Source organism: Apus apus, chromosome 26, assembly GCF_020740795.1.
Source record: "Apus apus isolate bApuApu2 chromosome 26, bApuApu2.pri.cur, whole genome shotgun sequence".
In the NCBI taxonomy this organism is placed as follows: Eukaryota; Metazoa; Chordata; class Aves; order Apodiformes; family Apodidae; genus Apus; species Apus apus.
Window position 1 is genome coordinate 5,143,298 of NC_067307.1, and position 15,890 is coordinate 5,159,187.

The 15,890-nt window shown below is 65.5% G+C and overlaps 2 protein-coding genes across 2 annotated transcripts; one reads left to right on the top strand and one right to left on the bottom strand.

Moving 5' to 3' along the window:
• The first annotated feature begins 214 nt into the window (after positions 1–214).
• Positions 215–7,458, top strand: GGCX (gamma-glutamyl carboxylase). The gene is given in 14 exon segments (XM_051640624.1): positions 215–419; positions 1,005–1,170; positions 1,818–1,896; positions 2,024–2,130; positions 2,584–2,626; positions 2,628–2,748; positions 3,020–3,294; positions 4,261–4,392; positions 4,479–4,630; positions 5,412–5,581; positions 5,678–5,808; positions 5,894–6,041; positions 6,712–6,907; positions 7,281–7,458. Coding segments are annotated over 14 exon segments (2,061 nt in total). The 5' UTR covers positions 215–229; the 3' UTR covers positions 7,432–7,458.
• A 1,371-nt stretch (positions 7,459–8,829) lies between these two features.
• MAT2A (methionine adenosyltransferase 2A) lies at positions 8,830–14,590 on the bottom strand. The gene is made up of 9 exons (XM_051640691.1): positions 14,451–14,590; positions 12,629–12,706; positions 12,266–12,388; positions 12,068–12,180; positions 11,850–11,993; positions 10,849–11,067; positions 10,186–10,368; positions 9,952–10,085; positions 8,830–9,454 (listed from the first exon to the last, which is right to left on the bottom strand). The coding sequence occupies exons 1-9, from the start codon at positions 14,539–14,541 to the stop codon at positions 9,352–9,354; spliced, it is 1,188 nt and encodes a 395-aa protein (XP_051496651.1). The 5' UTR covers positions 14,542–14,590; the 3' UTR covers positions 8,830–9,351.
• Positions 14,591–15,890: the final 1,300 nt, after the last annotated feature.

Here is a 15,890-nt window from a genome sequence, read left to right on the forward strand (position 1 = left end):
CTGCCCCCCGTGCCCCCCTGGCCCCCCATGTCCCTGTGTCCCCCCCATCCCCTGTGTCACCCGTGTCCCTCTTGTCCCCCCATGTCCCCCCCACCATGTCCCCCCCTCTTGTCCCCATGTCCCTGTCCCCATGTCCCCTATCCCCCCATGTCCCCCCATCCCCCGTGCCCCCCCATGTCCCTGTGTCCCCCCCGTGCCCCTGTGTCCCCCCCACCCCCCATGCCCCCCCATGCCCCCCCATGCCCCCCCGTGCCCGGCAGGGCTGCTGATGGCGCTGGACGTGCCGCAGGAGCGGGGCCTGGCGCGGCTGGACGCGCGGTTCCTGGAGGGGCTGCAGGTCTGTCGGTTCCCCCTGTTCCCGGCGCTGCAGCCCCTGCCCCTCGACTGGATGTACCTGCTGGGGGGCATCATGGCCCTGGGTGGGGACACGGACGGGGGGGGGGTGGGGGGGGATGGGGGGGTCAGGGGTGGACAAGGGGAGGGGGCTGGAGGGGGGACAGAGGGGGAGGGGGGGATGGGGACGGTGACATGGGGATGGGAATGGAGGTGGGGGGCAGGGACAAGGATGGGAGGGGGATGGGGACGGGGGGGGGAAAAAGGGGGGTGAGAGATGGAGGTGGGGGTGAGGGACAGGGAGAAGGATGGGCTGGGGATGGGGGATGGGGACAGGGATGGGGACAGGGATTGGGGTGGGGTCAGGGGGTTTGGGGGGCAGGGAGGTGGGGGGCAGGAACTGGGACAAGAGATGGGGTGGGAAACAGGAACAAAGACAGGCTGGAGGTAGGGACAGGGCCTGTGGGAGGCACTGGGACAGAAATGGGTGGGATGGGGACAAGCAGGGGGTGGCAGCAGGACAGCCTGGGACAAGTTCCACCGCGGTGACACCACCAGGATGGGCTGGGTAGATGGAACTGGGCTGGGCTGGGGACAGGGACTGGGAGGAGAAGCTGGGGGGGGTTGGGGACAGGAGGGGGGTGTTGGGGACAACGTGTGTTGCTGTGCAGGGGCTCTGGGGGTGATGCTGGGCTGTTGCTACCGGCTGAGCTGCCTGGCCTTCCTGGGGCCCTACTGGTACCTGCTGCTGCTGGACAAGACCTCCTGGAACAACCACTCCTACCTCTACGGGCTCCTGGCCTTCCAGCTGGCCCTGATGGGCGCTGACCGCTACTGGTAAGCACTGCCCCCGTCCCACTGCCACCCCTGGGGTCCCCAGTGCCACCCCTGGGGTCACTGGGGTCCCCACTGCCACCCCCAGGGTCACCCACACCCCTCCTGGCACCCCCTGAGGGTCACTGGCAGGACCCAGTGCCATCCCCGGGGATCTCCAGGGTCCCCACTCCCCCCCCGGGGGTCTCCAGGGGGACCTGTGGCCCAGGGACTCTTCAGGGGACACAGGGTGGCACAGGGGATGCTGGTGGCACAGGGGGCTGCAGGGAGGTGAGATCACTGTCCCCCGGTGTCACCCGTGGGGTGGCACTGATCCTGCTGTCACCCCCCGTGGCATCAGGCTCCCCTGGCTGTGGGTCCCTGTGGGGTGACAGCGTCCCCAGGGGTGTCCCCTGTGGCACCAAGGTCTCCAGCGGGGGTGGCATAGACCCCAGGGTCCCCACTTGCACTGGTGTCCCCAGGGGTGTCCCCTACATGGGTTGACAGGGGTGGCACAAGGCTCTGCAAGGAGGTGATTTCACCTTCCCCTGCTGTCACCCGTGGGGTGGCACTGGCCCCTATGGCAGCGGGGTCCCCTGGCCGGGGGTCCCCAGGCAGGGAGGGGGGTGGTGGCCCATGCTGCCCCCATGTGTCCCCCCGTGTCCCCACAGGTCGGTGGACGGGCTGTTCCGGCCCCAGAAGAGAAATGCCCACGTCCCCCTCTGGAATTACGCCCTCCTGAGGGCCCAGGTGGGTGCCCTGACCCCCCATGGACCCCCCTGAGGGGGCCCCCTTCACCCCTTCCCCCCCCTTCACCCCTTCCCCCCCCTTCCCTTGCCCCCCCCCCTCACCCTCTCCTCTTCCTCCCACCCCCCAGATCTTCATCGTTTACTTCATCGCGGGGCTGAAGAAGCTGGATGCTGACTGGGTGGGGGGCTGGTCCATGGGGACCCTCGCCCGCCACTGGCTCTTTGCACCCTTCAGGTGAGGGGGGGGGCGTCTGGGGGGGGCACAGGGACCAGGTGACAAGATGGGGAGGGGGAAGGAGCAGGGGAATGGGGGGACAAGATGGGGGGGAGGGGGATGGGGGAGGATTGGGGGGTGAGGAGAGAATGGGGGGGGTCGGGGTGACAAGATGAGGGGAGGATGGGGGGACATGGGGGGTGGAAGGAGAATGAAGGGGGTAGGAGGGGGATGTGGTGAGGAAGAGCAAGGGGAGAGGGTGATGAAAAGGAGGGTGAGGAGGTGACAAGATGGGGTGAGGCTGAAGGGGGAGACAGGATTGGGGTGAGGGGGGTGGGGAGAGGAAGAGGAGGGTGAGGATGAAGAGGGTGAGGAAGAGGAAGGCAGGGGAGAGGAGGGGGAGGAGGGTTGCGGTGCTGGGGGTGAGGGAGGGGTGGTGGTGCTGGTGAGGATGCTGATGGTGAGGAAGGGCAGGCTGGTGCTGTCGGAGCAGGGCACCAGCCGGCTGGTGGTGCACGGGGGGGGGGCTCCTGCTCGACCTCTCCGCCGGGTTCCTGCTCTTCTTCGACGCCTCCCGGCCCCTGGCCCTGCTCCTCACCTCCTACTTCCACGCCATGAACTCCCAGCTCTTCAGCATCGGTGAGGGGGGGCCCCCCAGACACCCCCAGTCTGGGCAGGGGCTCCCAGAGACCTCCCCACATTCCCTGGGTCTCTACAGGGACACCCAGATGCCCCCACAAACACCCCCACCCCGGGCAGTGACACGCAGACCCCCCCCCCCAAAAAAAAACACCCCCACCCTGTACAGGGGCACCCAGAGCCCCCCCCAAAACCCCCTGAGCCTCTGCAGGGACACCCACCCCCCACCGCGGGGTGCAGTGGGGGTGTCCCTGACCCCGTTTCCCCCCAGGGATGTTCCCCTACACCATGCTGGCCAGCAGTGGGCTCTTCTGCCACCCCAGCTGGCCCCGCAGGCTGGTGGCCCGATGTCCCCTCTGGCTCCGGGGGGGGCTCCCCACCCTGCAGCCCCCCCAGCCCAGCCCTGACTGCTACTACGGGAGGGGGAAGCAAAAAGGGGGGGCTCCCCGGGGGGGCCTTCGGCCTCGCCAGCACTTGGCCACAGCCTTCACCCTCCTCTACGTGCTGGAGCAGCTCTTCCTGCCCTACTCACACTTCATCACCCAGGTGGGGGCTGGGGGGGGTTATAGGCATCTACAGGGACTTGGGGGGGCATTTCTGGAGAGTTGGGGGGGGATTGATGGGGAGACGTGTAATTTGGGGGGCTGGGGTGTATTTATAGGGACTTGGGGGGACATTTCTGGAGAGTTGGGGGGGTTGATGGGGAGATGGGTATTTTGGGAGCTGGGGGGGGGGATTTAGAGGGAGATGGGGAGTGTTTGAGGGACTCGGGGGGCATTTATAGGGACTGGGGGGGGGGCATTTCTGGTGAGTTGGGGGGGTTGATGGGGAGACGGGTAATTTGGGGGGCTGGGGTGTATTTATAGAGACTTGGGGGGGAAAATTTCTGGGGAGTTGGGGGGGATGGGGGGTATTTTGGGGTTTGGGGAGGAATTGATGGAGGTATTTGGGGGAGGGGGTATTTATAGGGATATGGGTGTTATTTTGGGGCTGGGGGCATTTAGATGGAGATGGGGGTGTTTGGGGGGATGATTTGAGGGGAGATGGGGGTCAGGGGGGCATTTCAGGGGAGATAGCAGGTATTTGGGGGGACATTTTTGGGGGGCATGAGGGGCATTTTGGGAACTTGGGGCGGGGGTGACACTGGGGCATGTGGGGACAGCGCTGGGGGTGACACAACACGGTGGGGGGGGATGGGACACAGAGGAAGGCAGAGCAGTTCATCCACCATTTGTGCCCCCCCCAATTTGTGTTCCCCCCTATTTGTGTCCCCCCCGTTTATGTCATGTCCCCCCCATTTATGTGCCCCTCCATTTATGTCTCCCCCAGTTTGTGTTCTCCCCTTTATGTTCCCCCCCTCATTTGTCTTCTGCCCATTTATGTGATGTCCCCCCCCATTTGTCTCCCCCCCCAATTTCTCTCCCCCCCACTTATGTCCCCCCCCCATTTGTGTCCCACCCATTTATGTCATGTCCCCCCCCATTTATGTGCCCCCCCATTTGTGCCCCCCAGGGCTACAACAACTGGACCAACGGGCTCTACGGTTACTCCTGGGACATGATGGTTCATTCCCGCTCCCACCAGCACGTCAAGATCACCTACAAGGACGGGCTCACTGGGGAGGTGGGCTACCTCAAACCAGGGGTGAGCACTTTTGGGGTGGTCCCAGGGTTTGGGGGGAGGTACGGGGTGGTCCTCAGCACCCATAAATATGTGTTTCCCCCCCCCAGGTTTTCACCCAGAGCCGGCGCTGGAAGGACCACGCAGACATGCTGAAGCAATATTCTACCTGCCTCAGCCAGCTCCTGCCCCTCTACAACGTGTCCCAGCCCCAGATCTACTTTGATATCTGGGTCTCCATCAATGACCGGTTCCAGCAGAGGTTGGGGGGGGGTCTCCTGGGACTTGGGGGAGGGGGTACCCCCAGGATTTGGGGGGGGCAGGAGGAGATGTGGGTGTCTGATGGGTCCTCGCAGGCTGGTGGATCCACAGATGGATGGGGTGTGGGTGCCCAGAGCCCCCATGGAGCCCCACACTGTGGGTCTAGCTGAGGTTTGGAGGGGGGGGATCCTCAGGATTTGGGGAGGTTTGGCGGGGAACCCCAGGATTTGGGGGTGTCTGGGCAGCGTTTTGGGGTGCTGATGGGTCCTTGCAGGTGGACATGGTGTGGTGCTGTGGTCCCCCTGGAACCCCACACTGTGGGTCCAGCAGGAGCTTTGAGGGGGGACCCCCAGGATTTAGGGGTGGGTGGTGTCTGTAGAGACCGGGGGACCCTGTTTTGGGGGACCCCCAGGATTTGGGGAGGGGACAAGGGGGGATGTGGGGGTGCTGATGGGTCCCCACAGGCTGGTGGATGGGGTGTGGGTGCCCAGAGCCCCATGGAGCCCCACACTGTGTGTCTAGCTGAGGTTTGGGAGGGGACCCCAGCATTTGTGGGGCTTTCCCAGGATTGAGGGGTGCTGCCGTGTCCCCACAGGCTGGTGGACCCATGGATGGACCTGGTGTGGGTGTCCTGGTCCCCCTGGAGCCCCTTGGTCCCCGTGGTGCTTCATGCTGTGGATCCAGCAGGGGCTCGGGGGGCGGTTCCCCAGGATTCAGGGCTGGATCCCCCAGGCTTTGGGGTGGCTCCCCCAGGATTTAGGGGTGCTGCCGTGTCCCCACAGGCTGGTGGACCCTCGGGTGGACCTGGTGCGTGCCCCCTGGTCGCCGTGGCACCCCACGCCCTGGGTGCTGCCCCTGCTGCTGGAACTGTCCCCGTGGCGGCAGCGACTGCAGGAGCTGCAGAGCGGGCTGGACGGACACACGGACGCCGTCTTCATTGCCGACTTCCCGGGTATGAGGATGAGTTTGGGGGGGGTTAAACATCCTCTAGGGACCCCCAAGGGCTGCGGGGGCCTGTAACATTTTTTTTTTTTGCCCGCCCACCCAGGTTTGCACCTGGAGAACTTCGTGAGCGAGGACCTGGGGAACACCAGCCTGCGGGTGCTGCAGGGAGAGGTGCTGGTGGAGCTGGTGAAGCAGCAGCAGAACTTCTCCCTGCAGCAAGGGCAGGGGATGCAGGTGAGGGGCTGGGAAGGGGCACAGGAGGGTCCTGGGTGTGGGCGGGGGGTCACCCATGGGTGCTGACCCGCAGCCCCTCCCCCAGCTGCCAGCAGGGCAGTACCACAAGGTGCACACAGTGTCCCCCGAGCCCTCCTGCTACATGTACCTGTATGTCAACACCACGGCCCTGGAGCTGGAGAAGAACCTGACGCAGCTGGAGGAGCTTCGGGACCGGCTGCAAAACGGCACCGGTGAGAGGAGGGACCCCCCCTGGAAATAACCTCCCTTTGTTCCCCTAAAAAGGGGGGTTGCTTCCCCCCCCCCCCCAAGCAGCCCCCTCGCTGCAGGAGGTGCCACCAACCTCCCCCCTCCACGAGGGGACACGGGATGGCACTGACACCCCTCCCCCCGGCTGTGGGGACACCAGGGGTGGGGTGGGGGTCTGTCCCCAAACTCCCCCATTTCACCCCCCCCTTGTGACCCCCAGAGAAGGAGCCACCCCCACCCCCCCCTCACGACCCCCCAGGCAATGGGACAGGGAGCCAGGGGCTGTCACTGACTGCCCCCCCCCCCCCCCCTTTGTGTCCCCCCCCCTTTGACCAGCACCCACTGCTCCCCCCCATCTCTGGGGCAACCTGGGGGGGGAGGTCCTGTCCCAAACCCCCCTCCCCATCTTGCCCCATTCTGAGCCCCTGAGGAGCCCCCCCTAAGACAGAGGGAGCCAGGGGGCTGTGACCGAACCCCTCCCCCCCCCCAGAGCAGCACCCACTGCCCCCCAAGCTTTGGGACAACCGGGGGTGTGTGTGGGGGGGGTCCTGTCCCCAACCCCCCCCATTTCACCCGAGCCTGGGGGGGGCTCTTCGGGGGAAGCCGGGGTCTGTCACCGACACCCCCCTCCCCCCCGCCTCCTTGTCCCCCCAGCGCAGGGCCCGGTGCCCCCCGAGCTGCGGCCCCTCCTGGGGGAGCCCCCGGGCCCGGGCGCGGTGGCGGCGCCGCTGGTGACGCGGCTGCTGGAGCGGGAGCGGCGGCGGGAGCAGCGGGAGCGGCGGCGCCGGGAGGGGCCGGGGCTGCGGCTGCGGCGCTTCCTGCACCACAAGTACCGCCTGTTCCGCCGCAGGTCAGCACCGGGACCCCCGCCCCCAGCCCCTGCCCCTCAAAATCCCCCGAGACCGCCCCCCCACACACCGTTCCTTCCCCTGACCCCAAATTCCATCCCCTGCCCCATAAACCCTCTCCCCAAACTCCCCTCGGACCCCTCAACTCCCCCACCCCCCCCCTCCACCTGCCCGTCAAAATCCCCCCAGCCCCCCACTGACCCCCCGGGCCCTCAAAACCCTCCCAGGTCCTCACTGACTCTTCCAGTCTCTCAGACCCCCCATCCCTTCACTGCCCCCTCGTCCCCTCACTGCCCCCCATCTCACTGCCCCCTCATCCCTTCACTGCCCCCCATCTCACTGCCCCCGTCCCCTCACTGCCCCCCCCCTTTCCAGCCTCCTGATGACTCTGATCTCCGTGCGGAACTTGGTCCTCGGCCGCCCCCCCCTGCACCAACTGGCCCAGGAGGTCGCGTTCGCCAACGGGGGCAGGGAGGAGGAGGAGGAGCAGGACGGGGAGGGGGCGCGGGGGGGCCCCGAGCTCTGAACACCCCAATAAACGGCCTGAAGTGCCTGGGTCCTTCCTGGTGACACTGTCATGCCCCCCTCTCCCCCTCCCTGGACCAGGGTCACCCCCTTGTCCCTTAGTCCGCCCTCCCTCAGTTCCCCCCGCCTCATTGTCACCCCCTTGTCCCTCAGTGTCCCACCTGTCCCCCCCATGCCAGTGTCACCCCCCTTGTCCAGCAGCCCCCCCCCCGTACCAGTGTTACCCCCTTGTCCCTTAGTTGCCCCCCAGTTCCATTGTCCCCCTCCCCATCCTTCAGTTCCCCCGTCACCCCTGTACCCCAGTTCCCGCTTTGTCCCTGTGTCCCACCCTGCCCCCTGTGCCATTGTCACCCCTTGTCCATCAGTGTCCTCCCCCTGCCACTGTCACCCCCTTGATCCCCAGTTCCTTGTCCCCCATTCCCATCAGTGTCCTCCCCCTCCCCATCCCTCATTTCCCCTCCTTGTGCCATTTCCCTTCTTGTGCCTCAGTTTCCCTCATTGTGCCCGTGTGTCCCCCCCTACTATTGTCACCTCCTTGTCCCTCAGTGTCCTTCCCACCCCTCAGTGTCCCCCCCTGCCACTGCCATCCCCGTGTCCCTCATTGTGTCCCCCCAGCATCCCCCCCAAGCACCAGGAGCCCCCACTTGAACCCAGCAAATTTATTGACTTCTCCTTCCCTCGGATCAACTCGTGACACCAATAAAACCAGAAAATGAGCCCAAAAAAAACCCCCAAAACAACCCCCCAAAAAAAAAAAAGAAAATAAAAATCAACTCAAAAGAGCAGCCCCCCCCCCCAATGACCCCCACCCCGCCCCAAGGCACTCCTGGGGGGCACCAGCCCCCCCGGGATGGGCAGTAAACAAGCCGGCTTCTCTGTACCACACCGGCCAAATGCGCCACAATCCCGGGGGGCTTCACCCCCCCAGCCCTTTGCCTGCCCCCACCCCCCTCCCCCCAAATATTCCATCAATAAATCCCATTTTTTTTCCCCCCTCCCCCAATTTGGGAAGGGGGGGGGGGGAAGGAAAAAGTGCCGGGGTGGGAGGAGGAGGCTTTTGTAGGGAAATCAAGAGCTGCCCGTCTGAGCCCGGGGGGCTTCTCTGTACTTACGCCCCCCAGCTCAGCACACAATAAATAAAAACACGTTCAAGTATCAAGGGCCAAATCCTCCCTTTTTCCCCCAAAAAAGAGTGGCCGAGCCCCCCCCCCACCCCCAAAAAAAAACTGGGGAGAGGTGGGGGGGTTTGTGCAGTTGTGGAGACTTCAGTTTGCTTAGAAAGAGGGGAAAAACAACAAATTAATTCAACCTTAAAATATTCTCCTCCGGTATCAAACCTGCACTGGGGGGGTGGGGGCGTTTAAGCCTCATTTTTTAACACCTCCCCCCCAAAAAAAAAAAACTTAATTCAATGTGCATCCTCCAAGCCAAGACATTAATGTTTAAAAAATCCCAATTTAGGACAAAACCAGCACCAGCAAGATCCCGGTAGGAATTTGGGGTGGGGGAGGGGGTGTGAAGTGTGGGAGCGTTTGTGTCCCCCTCCCCCCCCAGCAGCGGGACGGAGTTTTGAGGAGGGGGGACACACGTATTTGGGGGGGGGGGATGACACGTATTTGGGGGGGGTTGGCTGTCTCTGAGCTCAGACGTCAGACCCGATTTTTGGTGGGTTTGATTTAAAAAGAAGTTGGAGGAGGAGGAGACTGGGGGGGGACATGAGGACAATGGGGGGACATGAGGGGGCAGAGGCACGAGGCCGCGCGTGGTCCCCACGCAACCGAGATGGTGGAACAGAGAGGGAATAAAAAGGGGGCTGGGGCTTCCCCCCCCCGAATCCACGAGCTTCTCTGTAGCCCACACTCGTGGGGGGGGTAGGGAAGCCTGACAAGGCTTTGTTGTTTTTAAGGGGGGGAGGGTTTGTTCAATATTTGAGTTTTTTGGGCACTTCCCAAGGGAAACTGTCCCTACCGAAGTGCCCGTAGGCCGCGGTGCGCTGGTACAGGGGCTTCTTCAGATCCAGGTCCCTGGAATTACACACGTTTGCCCACGTCAGCAAAACCAGGATTCAGCCTCACACTTGCCCCCGTTGCCCTGAGCAGGGGGGGGGTGGGGGGTGTCTTAATATATCCTCCAAAAATCCTGGAGGGGGGCAGTTGGTGCTTCCCCCTCCCAAATCCCAGAGAAGCTCCAAGTGCTCTAATGGGGGATATTTTCACCCTCCCTTGGAATAACGTTTTCCCAACCCAGTAAAACCAGGATCAGCTCCACACTCATCCCTCCTTCCTGCCCTGGCAGGGGGGGGGGTTTCCTCCATCTCCCCCCACCCCAAAATCCCGGTGGGTGGGGGTGTTTGAAGCTTCTCCACCCCCAACCCCAGAGAAGCCCCCTGTGTTGGATACTCACCCCCCAAGTGCTTCTCCTGCAGCTCTCCCAGCTGGATCCAGGTGGTTGAACCGCTCCAGGGTGTCCCCCCCGACCCCCCCACGTCCTTTGTGTGTCCCCCCCCCGTGTCACCCATTACCTGACGATCACCCCAGGGCGAAGGTCAAAGTTCTTCTTGACGATCTCCAGCAGCTCCCGCTCGCTCTTCTGGGAGGTCCCGTAGTGGAAGATGGAGATGGACAACGGGTGGGACACCCCGATGGCGTAAGAGACCTGTGGGGGGGGGGGGGGTGGGGAACACACACACATTGAGACTGAAAAACGAACCCCCCTACATGAATGGGGAAGGGGAGAGAGACCCTCCTGCACCCACCTGCACCAGCACCCGCCGGCACAGCCCGGCCTTGACCAGGGACTTGGCCACCCAGCGCGCGGCGTAGGCGGCCGACCGGTCCACCTTGGTGTAGTCCTTGCCCGAGAAGGCGCCGCCGCCGTGGGCCCCCCAGCCCCCGTAGGTGTCCACGATGATCTTCCTGCCCGTCAGCCCGGCGTCACCCTACAGGGGACAAGGCCACCACCCCGGGGTCACTCGATGGCACCGTCACCACTGTGGTGGCCCCCGTCGTCGCCATGGTGGCACCATCGACCTGGGAGAACTTTCCAGTGCCTGGAGGGGCTCCAGGAAAGATGGGGAGGAACTTGGGACAAGGGCAAGGAGTGAGAAGACATGGGGTATGGATGAAAACTGGGAGAGGGAGATGGAGGTTGGAGATGAGGAGGGAATTCTTGGCTGTGAGGGTGGTGAGAGCCTGGCCCAGGTCGCCCAGGGAAGCTGTGGCTGCCCCATCCCTGGCAGTGTTGAAGGGCAGGTTGGATGGGGCTTGGAGCAACCTGGGCTGGTGGGAGGTGTCCCTGCCCATGCAGGGGGGTTGGATATGGATGATCTTGAAGGTCCTTTCCAACCCAAACCATTCCATGATTCCATGATCATCACCCTGGTGGCTTCCCCAGCCAAGCCCCCCCAGTGCGACCCTACCTGGGGGCCACCGATGACAAAGCGGCCACTGGGCTGGAGGTGGTAGATGGTGTCATCATCCAGGTACTTGGGTGGCACCACAGCCTTGATGACCTTCTCCTTAAGGGCATCACGCATCTCATCCAGGGACACGTCCTCGTCGTGCTGCACCGAGATGACGATGGTGTGGACACGGATGGGCAGCACGGCCCCGCGGTCCTGCAGGTACTGCACTGTCACCTGGGGGACAGGGGACACCAGTGAGATGGGGCACAGCAGGGAGATGGGGAACACCAGCGGGATGGGGGACACCAGGGAGATGGAGGGACACCAGTGAGTGGGATGGGGGAACACCAGTGGGGATGGGAGGGTAAAACTAGTGAGCATGGGGGGGACATCAGTGGATTGGGGGGGAAAACCAGACGGGAGGGAGGGACACCAGTGTGAGGGGAGGGGACAGGTGTGGGAAGGGAGACACACCCGTGAGAATGGGGGACATACCAGTGAGATGGGGACACACACCAGTGAGTGGAATGGGAGGAACACCAGAGAGAATGGGAGGGACCCCAGCAGGGATGGGGGGACACACCAGTGAGTGCGATAGGGGGAAAAGCCAGGGAGGATGGGGCTGAAAATGAAGGAGGACAGGAGGGACACCAGTGAGTGGGATGGGGGACAGCAGCAGGGATGGAGAGGACACCAAGGGGGATAGGAGGGGACACAAGTGAGTGGGAAGGGGGGAGGGGGACACACCAGTGAAGATGAGGGGACACCAGTGAGGAGGGGGAACAATAGTGGGATGGGGGGATACCAGTGGGAGGACACCAGCGGGGGGGGGGTGACACCAGTGAGAATGCGGGGACAACAGTGCAAATGGGGGGGACATCCAGTGAGGATGGGGGCATAAAACCAACCAGCTGAGGTGCAAACCAGTAGGCTGAGGGGGCCACCAGGGGGCTGGGGGATACACTGGTGAGCCTGGGGACCACAATAGGGGCTTTGGAGACCCCCCAGCCCCTCACCTGTGTCTTGGAGTCGGGGCGCAGCCAGGGCAGGGCCCCGGAGCGGCGCAGCTCGGCCAGCTTGGCGTTGAGCTTGTGGGCCAGCACGATGGTGAGGGGCATGCACTCCTCAGTCTCGTCCGTGGCGTAGCCAAACATCAGTCCCTAGGGTGAGGGAGAGGACAGTGAGGCCCCTGAGGCTGCTCCGGGGTCCCCACACCCCCAGGGGTGACACCCACCTGGTCACCAGCACCGATGTCCTCCTCGCTGCGGTCCAGGTGGACGCCCTGGGCGATGTCGGGCGACTGCTGCTCCAGGGCCACCAGGACGTTGCAGGTCTTGTAGTCGAAGCCTGGGAGGGGCAAGAGTGGAGAGGGAGGATGGAGGTGACACCAGGGACGGGCTGGGGACGGGGGGGACACCTCCTGGGCACCCACCTTTGGAGGAGTCGTCGTAGCCGATGTGGCGGATGGTGTCCCTCACCACCCGCTGGTAATCCACGGTGGCGCGGGACGTGATCTCCCCGGCCAGCAGGATCATCCCCGTCTTGGCCACCGTTTCTGAAGGGACAGGGACAACCCGTGTCACCCCCCACTGCTGGCATCAGGCTCCCCCACGCCTCTCCTTCTCCCTTCTCCTTCTCCCTTCTCCTGCTCCAGTTACCCTGCCCAGTCCCACTGTCAACTCCTTGTGCCTCAGTTTCCCTCTCTGCTGCCATGGTCACTCCTGTGTGCCTCAGTTTCCCCCCCAGTGCCACTGTCACCTCCCCAGTGTCCCTGTCACCCTGGGGACTGACTCACCACAGGCCACCTTGGCATCAGGGTCCTGTTTCAGGTGGGCGTCCAGGACAGCGTCACTGATCTGATCACAGATTTTATCTAGGAGGGGGACACCCGGGGGGGGGGGGGGGTCACAGCACGGCCCCTCCTCCCGCAGCTGGGCACTGGGGCCCAGCACGAGACCCCTTTAATCCAGGAGCCCCCCCATTAATCCGGTAGCCCCCCCCAGCGCACACAGCCCCAGCCTTGTCCCAGCTCCGGGTTATTCAACTGGAATTCCAAGCATTTCCCAGTTAAGCTCCAGTTAGAACCAGCTGGGAACTTGGCACTGCCCAAAGGGAACCAGCACCTCCTTCCTCAGCTCCAGTTTTCCCAGTTCGGCTCCTCAGCAGCTCCCAGTAGGTCACCAGTTCCCCAGTTCCCCTCTGGAAGGGGCTCTTTTGGGGAGAAGCAGCTCCTGGACCCCCAGGGGCTCAGCACCCGCCTGTCCTGGGGTGTCCTTGACCATGACCTTTTGAGCCGGATTTGGGAGAGGCCGAGGGGAGGGCAGGGACCTGCTGGCTGCTCCCTCCACTCCTTTCCCCTCTGGAATTGAGGTCTGGTGGGGTAGGAAGGGTTGGGGGGGGAAAAGTACCCCCAGATCGGCCACAGGGGTTTTGGGTGCTGAGCAGGAGGCTAGAAACAGCATCTGGGGAGCCTGGGGAGGTGGAGGGGGGGCCGGGGGGGCAGCTGCCTGCACAGCTTCCCAGCCGTGTGCCTGCGACAGGATGGGGAGGGCGCCCAGCACATCATGGCACGGGCTGGGAACTGAGGGGGGACACCCCAAACTGCCCCCGCCAGGGGTCCCCCGCTGTCTGGTTGTGTATGTGGGGCACATATGGGGAGGCCCTGGGTGGGGAGGCCACATCTGGGGAGCTGGCAGCTAGGGGGGCACATCTGGGGAGGCCCTGGGTGTGTGTGTGGGACATGTGGGGAGCCCCTGGGTGGGGGGGCGCATCTAGGGAGCCCCTGGGGGTCTGTGGGGGACAATGTGAGGAGCTTCCACCTGGGGGGGGGCACATCTTAGAAGCCCCGGGTTTTTGTGGGGGACATGTGGGGAGTCCTTTGGGAGGGCACGTCTTGGGGACACCCTTGAGGTGTGTAGGACACAGCTGGGGAGCTTCCAGTTGGGGGGGGGAACATCTAGTGGGCCCCCGGGTTTTTGTGGCGGACATGTGAGCAGACCCTGAGTGGGGCACAGGAAGCGGTGGGGACCCCCCGGGGGCAGCGGGGTGCCGGGAGAACCCTGCCCCGGGGGTGGGTGGGGGCCCCGAGCCCGGCCTGGCACCGCCCCAGCATCCCTGGGGGCGGCCCCGCGGAGCTGGGACTGCCAGGCTGCTGCGGGGGGGAAGGACGGATGGAGCCGAGAGGGGGGGACACGGAGGGTCCTGGGGACACCCCGGGGGGTCAACCCGGGTCCCTCCGGCCGCTGCTGAGTCACGGCTGAGTCACGGCCCGACCCCCCCACCCCCCCACCCCGGCTATTGCGTCACCCAATAAACACACAGACACACACAACCCCCCCCCCCACTTTCCCACCCCCCCGATGCGTGTCGTGTCGCGCCGTCCCCCCCACGCGGGAAGCACGTGCGCGGCCGGGGGCCGCAATGCGGCGCGCACCGCCCCGCAACGCGCGCGCGCCCGCTGGCGTCACCGCCCCCCCGCCCCATTTGCCCGACACGACCCCCCCCCCAACCCCGGGCGCGCCCCCTCCCACCCCCCCTTTCTCCTCCTCCTCCTCCCCCCGCCCCGCTCCCGACGAGGCCGCGCCTGCGCACTCTCCCGGCCCGGCCGCGGCCCGCACCTGGGTGCCCCTCGCCCACAGACTCGGAGGTGAAGAGGAAAGTGCCCTCCTCGATGAACACCTCGTGGAACCCGTTGAGTTGCCCGTTCATGGCGGCGGAGCGGCGGGCGGGGGCGCGCAGAGCGTCAGCAGCGAGAACGGCCGCGGCAGACTGAGCGCGGCGCCCGCCGCCCCGCCTCTATTTATATACTCTTCACCCCGCCCTGCCGCCTGGCCCAGCCAATAGCGAGCGCGGAAAGGCCGAAGGAGGCGGGGCGACGGAACCACTGCGGGCGGGCGGGGGAGGCGCGTTACGTAACGCCGAGCGCGGCCTGGCCCGCCGCCGCTGCCTCGAGCCTCCCCGCCAACCACCGAGCACCAGCCGGGCTCCAGAGGGCGGCCGGGCCGCTCCGACGTCCCCTCCGTGCGCGGCGGAGCGGGCAGGAACCGGCATGCCACGCCGCTCCCCCCTTCGTTCACGGAGTCAGATGGAGCCTCCCGCCCGGCGCCGGGAGCCGCGCGCATGAGCCGTGCGGCGGCGCGAGACGCGCATGCGCGAAGCCTCGTCCGGGGCGGCCGGAGCAGCCCCCCCCCCCCCGCGCCGCCATCTTGTGGGCTGAGCCGCCCCGCCATTGTGCGGCCCGCGGGCCCCGCCACCGGCCCCGCCACCGGCCCCGCCGAGCCCCGCACGGCACCCGCTTTCCGCTCCCCCGCCGCTCCCCCACCCCCTGGAGCCGCCCGCCGGGCCCTCGTCCCGGCCTAAACATCTGCCACCACACCCCGACACCTTCTGCCACCATCTTGTGCTGCCGCGGCCAAGGGCACGCGGGCCGGGCCCCGGGGCTGGCGGCCACAGGGGCCTCTTGCTGCCTGATGCAACCGGCCGCCAGTGTTGCCAGTGCTGGAGCCTTCCCCGTTCCCTCCTTGTCCCACGGGCACGCGGCTGGGCAGCCCAGCCCCGGGACACGCGGGTGGCGGCTCCTGGGACTGACGGCGGGACGGGCACCGAGCGCTGGGTGCAGAGCGCAGGCACCCGCCACCCGCGCGTGGGACACCCAGGGCAGACACCTCACCTGCCCAGGACAGAGGGAGCTGGGGACAGACACTTGGGCTGCCAACAGCCAGGACAGACGGACAGCCAGCCCCCAGTACGCAGGAGACAGACAGACATCCACCTCCCCCATGCCCCGGACAGACAGACACCCCCCCTGTCCAGGACAGACACCCGGTCCCTCAGGACAGACAGACAGACCCCCCATCCCTCGCCCCTCCCGCTCCTGACCCCGGGGCAGCTCCAGCCTCGGGGCCACGCGGGGTCGGGGAGGGGGAGGAGCCCAAGTCACGCCCCGCCCTCTATTTCCATACCGGGCGGGAACCAGACCGCTCATTTGCATATGGGCGGGGCTACATCTGCATTTGAGGCGGGACCCCCGCCCGGTGCTGCTCCCGAGATGGGGGGGG

Bases quoted from the DNA above. Each gene is read 5' to 3' on its own strand.
- MAT2A (XM_051640691.1), bottom strand. From the start codon at position 14,541: ATGAACGGGCAACTCAACGGGTTCCACGAGGTGTTCATCGAGGAGGGC. The intron at 12,181-12,265 runs GTGGGTGCCCAG...TGCCCCTCCCAG, and splicing joins CTACGACGACTCCTCCAAAG to GCTTCGACTACAAGACCTGC. The intron at 10,086-10,185 runs GTGGGTGCAGGA...CCCCCCCCACAG, and splicing joins GCCGGCGGGTGCTGGTGCAG to GTCTCTTACGCCATCGGGGT.